Raw genomic sequence first — 7,500 nt, forward strand, 5'->3', positions numbered from 1 at the left:
TCCCGACCGCCCCTCGAAAATCGCCCGCCCCAATTTTGTTTATTTTTCAAAATTACGATTTCCGGATATTTTTATGTCCGGTCCGGTATCGTAAACGTACTTTGTTTCACTTTGCCTTTTAGAAACCCAAATACACATGTAATTATGATTTATAAAGCCTTTTCTCAATGAGAGAAGGCATTTTTGAGGTCAAGAATACCATGGCGAAAAATGAAAAATAAAAAATAAATAAACTTTCAAATTTAAATTACCTTATTTAGTTGTTTTAAAATCCACTTTGATAGAAAGTAATCAAACAAATAAATGAATAAATAAATAAAAAATCAATATATGCACCCAGGGGTGCATAAGCCGAGTTGTATGGGATACATTGTAAAGTCAGGAATGATGTGGCATATTTATAATTGTGAAGAACTAATTTCAGTTTTAAACTTTTCAAGTTACTGTCCAGAAACCATATTTGTCTGAAGTTTTCAATCTATTTTTGGTCACTGTGACCTTGACCTTTGACCTTTTTTCTCCAAAATCAATAGGAGCCTTGATTTGCTGGTATCCAACAATATAATTAAGTTTCATTTGATTCAAATTAAAAATTTTCAAGTTATTCTCCGGAAACAATTTTTTTTTTCGAATTTTAAATCTATTTTCGGTCACTGTGACCTTGACCTTTGACCCATCTTCTCCAAAATCAATTGGGGTCTTCCTTACCTGGTACATAACAATATCTTTAAGTATCATTTGATTCGGATTTAAATTTTCTGAGTTATCCGGAAACCAAATATTTCTGAAAATTTCATTCTATATTCGGTCACTGTGACCTTGACCTTTGACCTTTTTTCTCCAAAATCAATAGGGGTCTTCCTTACCTGGTACCCAACAATATATCAAAGTTTCATTTGATTTGGATTTAAACTTTTCGAGTTATCATCCGGAAACCAATTGTTGACGCCCAACCGCCCGCCCACCAACCCACCCACCCGCATCACCAAACCAATAGCCGAGTTCAACTTCGTTGCAACTCAGCTAAAAATAAAATCCTCCCACCCGCCCCATTTTTTTGTGAAGTTTGAATGATAATCTACTAATTAATTTTACTTGGCCTTATCAATGTTCATAACACAAAAAAGGAATTATCAATGTTCTCAACACAAAAAGGATCTGATGATTATGAACTCAGACACTTGTAACACAAAAAAAATTACTAGTAGCATGATTTCATTAGCCAATGAACACACAAAAACGGTAAAAAAATGTCGATAAAAAATCTCCAGTTATCAGACCAAAACTCCAACTGAAAATTTTCAAATCTCCAGTTGTGGCATGACAGTTCTGTCACAGGTCTGAAGTAGAGAAGTTGCTGACTACGTACTTGTACTGACAGACATGACAGATGTCACACAGGGACAGGTAGGCAGTACTGCTGATGTAAGCTGTCTCGTCCCCTAACTTCTCCAGCAGTGGATAAATGGTTTTCATCAGGTAGGGGATATACCTGTCCTTTAGCACCTATAATGGACACACACTAATACACAAATGCTGGGGATTCGTTATAAACATAATAAGTTTATAATATGGTTCTGATTATTACTTCACTGTAAGCATGGATTCATCATATTAAAGCGTTTTCATTGTAGCTGTGTTTACTGTACTTTAAATATATGTCACCCAATTTTCAATGTTACAGAACATTAATTCATTTCTAACCATGACATAATCCTCCACATAGCACAGTATCTTCATTTAATCTATGAATAGGATCCATTACGAAATGTGTTTTCTAGAATGACATTTCCTTCAACATAAAATATATAGCCACCAGCCTGCATCTATACATGACATTCATCATGTTTCTATTCACATTTAAAGTCTTCCCTAGGACCTACCGTTGCAAATGATCCAATTCCTTCCAAATACAGACAAATCTGAAGGATATTTCTATTAAAGCTGGTCAATTTTTCTCCTGTTTCCTGTGTGACTATTTCTAGAGCCATCAGTCGATTCTCAGGAGTGGATCTAACTGAGTGATTGTGCTGTGGACTTGTTACCAGGTACAGGTTGGAGGGAGAAAGATACTCATCAATCAGCATTCTAAATATTTATAGAAAATTTTCATTATTATGTATTTTTAATTTGCTCCTATCTTTAATATTAAATATTTCCAATAGGTAGAAAAATTTAACGAGGCCCATGGGCCACATCATTTACCTGGTCACCATGGCTCTGCTGTTGTTTACCTGCTGTGAATTTTAAAAGATTTGTCTATTTCAATCTTTATTCCCATGAAAAATGTTGACCCCATATTGTGGCCCAACCTTGCCCCAAAGGTTACGCCATAACCAAATTTGAATTCACACAACACGAGGATGCCTCAATACTAATATGACTAACATGACCATGCTATTCTGGAGGTCAAGGTCACAGATCATAACATAAAATGAACTGTCTTGCCATAATAAATCTATTTAAAAAATATCAAAGCTCTGCCTTAAATAGTTCTGGATATATTGAATATGTAAGGTTTTCTTAAAAGTAAAAATCAGTATATGCACCCAGGGGTGCATGAGCCGAGTTGCATGGAATACATTGTAAAGTCAGGAATGATGTGGCATATTTATAATTGTGAAGAACTAAATTCAGTTCTAAACTTTTCGAATTACTGTCCAGAAACCATATTTGTCTGAAGTTTTCAATCTATATTCGGTCACTGTGACTTTGACCTTTGTTCTCCAAAATCAATAGGGGCCTTGCTTTGCTGGTATCCAACAACATATCCAAGTATCATTTGATTCGGATTTAAACTTTCGGAGTTATCATCCAGAAACCAAATATTTCTGAAATTTCATTCTATATTCGGTCACTGTAACCTTGACCTTTGATCTATTTTCTCCAAAATCAATAGGGGTCTTCCTTACCTGGTACATAACAATATCTGTAAGTATCATTTGATTCGGATTTAAACTTTCTGAGTTATCATCCGGAAACCAAATATTTCTGAAATGTTCATTCTATATTCGGTCACTGTGACCTTGACCTTTCACCTATTTTCTCCAAAATCAATAGGGGTCTTCCTTACCTGGTACCCAACAATATATCAAAGTTTCATTTGATTCGGATTTAAACGTTCGGAGTTATCATCCGGAAACCAAATTTTTCTGAAATTTTCATTCTATTTTCGGTCACTGTGACCTTGACCTTTGACCTTTTTTCTCTCCAAAATCAATAGGGGTCTTCCTTACCTGGTACCCAACAATATATCAAAGTTTCATTTGATTCGGATTTAAACGTTCGGAGTTATCATCCGGAAACCAAAATTTTCTGAAATTTTCATTCTATTTTCGGTCACTGTGACCTTGACCTTTGACCTTTTCTCTCCAAAATCAATAGGGGTCTTCCTTACCTGGTACCCAACAATATATCAAAGTTTCATTTGATTAGATTGTAAACTATTCTAGTTATCATCCGGAAACCAATTGTTGACGCCCGCCCGCCCGCCCGCATCACCAAACCAATAGCTGAGTTCAACTTCGTTGCAACTCGGCTAAAAACTCTTAAGGTCATAGTCACAAGGTTTTAAAATTTGCTTCTATAAAAAGGTCTTGTCATAAGGAATGCACATATAAACTAGAGGGTATTGTTTTTTACAAAAAAAAAACCCAGATGTCTCCCCTTCAAAGTTTGATTGTCTAATAACCAGGGCAACAATAATGAGTGCAAGTGTAAAAGGCAATAACAACGGCTTGCATCAATATTACACCTAAGAATGGTGTATTGATGTTAAAGGGTTAACAAGTTACTTGAGAAATGAACACATTTTTTGCCTATTTCTTGAATCATATTGACCAACACAACATCATTAGTTAAAGAGAGACATGATTTTGATTTGCTTCAGAAATGGGTCAAGATAAAAAATTTCCTGCAATGCATTTAACCATGATCTCATCTCGTCTTAATGTCTGCTTTACAAGGAATGGGTCAAGGTAAAAAATTTTGGTACAGTACATCTTGTCTTAAATCTGCTTTCCATGTTGTAAGTTTGAAAACCTAATGTCAAAGGGTTCTCAGGTTATGGTCTGGACTATACTTTGATGTAAAAGAGTGACCTTGACAATGTAAGTAGGTCAAGGTAAAAAATGTTGGTGATGTGCACCCCCTCCTCAATATTGCCTTTCCGTATCACAAGTTTGCAGTCTTGATGTCAAACAAATCTTAGTTATGAAATCATCAAGTTTTTTTTAAACATGATATTGAATGAAGAAATGGGTCAAGGTCAAAAATTTTGGTATAGTACATCTTGTCTTAATGTCTGCTTTCCATGTTGTAAGTTTGAAATCCTAATGTCCAAGGGTTCTCAGGTTAGTCTTGACTCTATTTTGATGTAAAAGGGTGACCTTGAATGAAGAAATGGGTCAAGGTCAAATATTTTGGTACAGTACATCTTGTCTTAATATTTGCTTTCTAAGTTGTAAGTTTGAAATCCTAATGTCAAATAGTTCTCAGGTTATAGTCTTGATGTAAAAGAGTGACCTTGACACTGTAGATGAAGGTCAAAAATGTTTGTGGTGTGCACCCCTCTCCCATATAACCTTTCTATATTCCAAGTCTAAAGTTTTAATGTCAAACGGTTGTCAAGTCAGCTTTTGGCCTGGACTATATTTTGACATAAAAAAATTGACCTTGACTTTATAAATGGGTCAAGGTAAAATATTTTGGTGGAATTTCCCCTTTCCTCATTCTCATATTCTTAAGTTTGAAGTCTTAATGTCAAAGCGTTCTAAAGTTATGGTCAATTCATGTTTTTCTTAATTTAACATTGAATGAAGAAAAGGGTCAAGGTCAAAAATTTTGGTGCAGTGCACCTTGTATCTATGTCCTTTTGCCAAGTTCCAAGTTTGAAATCGTAATGTCAAAGGGTTTTCAGCTATTGGCCTGGACTATATGTTGACGTAAAAGATTGACCTTGACTTTATAAGTGGGTCAAGGTCAAAAGTTTTGGGAGAGGGCACCCCTCCTCCTCCATACCATCTCCTTATGTTCCAAGTTTAAAGTCTTAAAGTCAAAGGGTTCTCTAGTTAGGGCCTGGACAAAATTTGGTTGAAGAAGAAGAAAAATGACAAAAATAATGTCTCCCCTTTGAAGGGGAGACATAAATATGAGCCCTAGCACTCCCCATTCAAAAGATAAGAGCAAGGTTAAAGTTTCAGACAGAGAGACAGGGCAAATATGTACCTGACTATAAAAGTGGCGGATATACAAAAAAAAATCCACACAACTCGGGAACATTTGCATTTTGATATGATCTGTAGCGGACTGCTACTCTTGAAAAGAATTTGTTTTAATTAATTTTCTGTATATTCCCATATAAAACTTTGATCTTCTATTGAGATGGTGATTTTTAAAGAAGTTACTCTATAAATTCTTACGTAAAACTTTGATACCCTATTGTGATCCCCAAACTACCCCTGGGGATCATGATTTGAATACACTTAAATCAGAACTTGGGGTTGCTTGCATATCAATATGACGAATCATCACCCTGTTGTTCTTGTGAAGATTTTAAAATATTTTTTCTATATATTCACACGTAAAAGTTTGATCCCCTATTGTGGACCAACACTACACTCAGAGCCATAATTTGAACTAACTTGAATCTACTTTATATAAGGAAGTTTTCATGTAAATTTCAACTTTCTTGGCCTACCATAATAGGTCTTGGGAAAATTTTTAAATGACCCCATCCTGTTTTTGCCTTTTCTTGATTATCTCCCCATGAGTGAGTATGATCCTTTTTTTAAAAATAAACTTGAATACCCTTTATCCAAAGATCATATGTGTCAACTTTAATTGAAAATGGCCCATTGGTTCATACGAAGATTTTTAAAAGATACCACAAATTCTTAATTATCTCCACTTTAAAAAGGGTATGGCATTTCATTTGAATGAACTTGAATCCTCTTTAAACAAGCATGTTTTGAAGTAAGTTTGGTTGAAATTAGCCCAGTAGTTCTAGAGATGAAGTTGGAAATGTTGAAAGTTTATAGACAGCCACCAGACAAGAAGTGGTAAGAAAAGTTCACTTGAGTTTTCAGATCAGGTGAGCTAACAATTACCACCAATGGTACATAAAATGCCTGTGAAAAGCTAATATAGGGTGTTTTTCTTACACTATGATTTGTAGAACTTGGCTTCAGGCAGTATCAGCAATCATCAGGGTGTGATGACACACTTTCTTTGTATCGAAAAAACAAACAAATCATGTACTCTCCATGTAGTATTTTCACTTGGCATACGATGTATGTGTACTAAGTTTGATGGTCCTAGCCCCAATGGTTTGGTCTGTATTTTGCTACTAATACCTTGACCTTTGACCTTGATAAACAATAGGCATCCTCCACTTGGAATAAAGTGTATGTGTACTAAGTTTGACAGTCCAAGCCCCAACAGTTCAGTCTGTATATTGCCTATAAGGTTTTCCTACTAAGTGATACTGTGACCTTGACCTTTGACCATGAAAAATGACAGGCATCTTCCTCTCATTATGGTAATCAAATGTACCAACTTGCAATATCTTGGAGCTTATGCTTCAGTTTGTATCCTGCCCATAAGGTCTTCCTATTGTGAGTATCACAATAGGAAGACTTTGGATGTCTAACCTTGAAAAACAATAGGCATCTTCCTCTCATCATTGTGATCAAATGTACCAAGTTGCAATATCCTGGAACTTACACTTCGGTTTGTATCCTGCCTACAAGGTTTTCCTAATAAGTGACACAGCAAACTTGACCTTTGACTTCTGACCTTGAAAAACAATAGGCATCTTCCTCTCATCATGGTCATTAAATGCACCAAGTTGCAATGTCCTGGAGCTTACACTTTGGTTTGTATCCTGCCAATAAGGTTTTCCTAATAAGTGATACAGCAACCTTGACCTTTGACCTCTAACCTTGAAAAACAATAAGCATTTTCCTCTCATCATGGTGATCAAATGTACCAAGTTGCAATATTCTGGAGCTTACAGTTCAGTTTGTATCCTGCCTACAAGGTTTTCCTGATAAGTAATCCTATGACTTTGACCTTTGACCTGTGACCTTGAAAAACAATAGGCATCTTTCTCTCATCATGGTAATCAATGTACAAAGTTGTAAAATCCTTGAATTTATGGTTTGGTCTGCATCCTGCCTACAAAGTTCGGACAGACAGACGGACGACGCCATATCATAATATGTCCCGTCTTTGATGGGCATATAAAAACCAAACATTTTTATAAGAATTCTATTCTTCAAAATGTGAGAAAGAAAACTATTGGTTGATGGAATTTTTTTAAAAATACAATACCTGAATATATTAGAGCATACCGAAAAAGCAGTTAGTTCTCAATAGCACAAATAATAAATCTTACTCAATAATACTCTCCAGTTCCCCAATGTTACTCTCTTTCCTCTCTTCAAAATCGTTTTCTTGGTATGAGTTAACTGTAAAAAATTCAGTACAGTTTAGTACTCA

The 7,500-nt window shown here is 35.4% G+C and overlaps 1 protein-coding gene across 3 annotated transcripts in view; it reads right to left on the bottom strand.

Moving 5' to 3' along the window:
- Positions 1-7,500, bottom strand: part of LOC125673857 (TELO2-interacting protein 1 homolog) — a 32,263-nt gene that overhangs the window by 10,426 nt on the left and 14,337 nt on the right. For all 3 annotated transcript variants that reach the window (XM_056166209.1, XM_056166215.1, XM_056166213.1), the window contains 3 exons: positions 7,397-7,469; positions 1,884-2,088; positions 1,370-1,506 (listed from right to left, as the gene is read on the bottom strand). In XM_056166209.1, the coding sequence (XP_056022184.1) occupies positions 1,370-1,506; positions 1,884-2,088; positions 7,397-7,469 (415 nt within the window). The remainder of the gene's footprint in view (positions 1-1,369; positions 1,507-1,883; positions 2,089-7,396; positions 7,470-7,500) is intronic.

The sequence above is a fragment of the Ostrea edulis genome, chromosome 1 (genome assembly GCF_947568905.1).
Source record: "Ostrea edulis chromosome 1, xbOstEdul1.1, whole genome shotgun sequence".
In the NCBI taxonomy this organism is placed as follows: domain Eukaryota; kingdom Metazoa; phylum Mollusca; class Bivalvia; order Ostreida; family Ostreidae; genus Ostrea; species Ostrea edulis.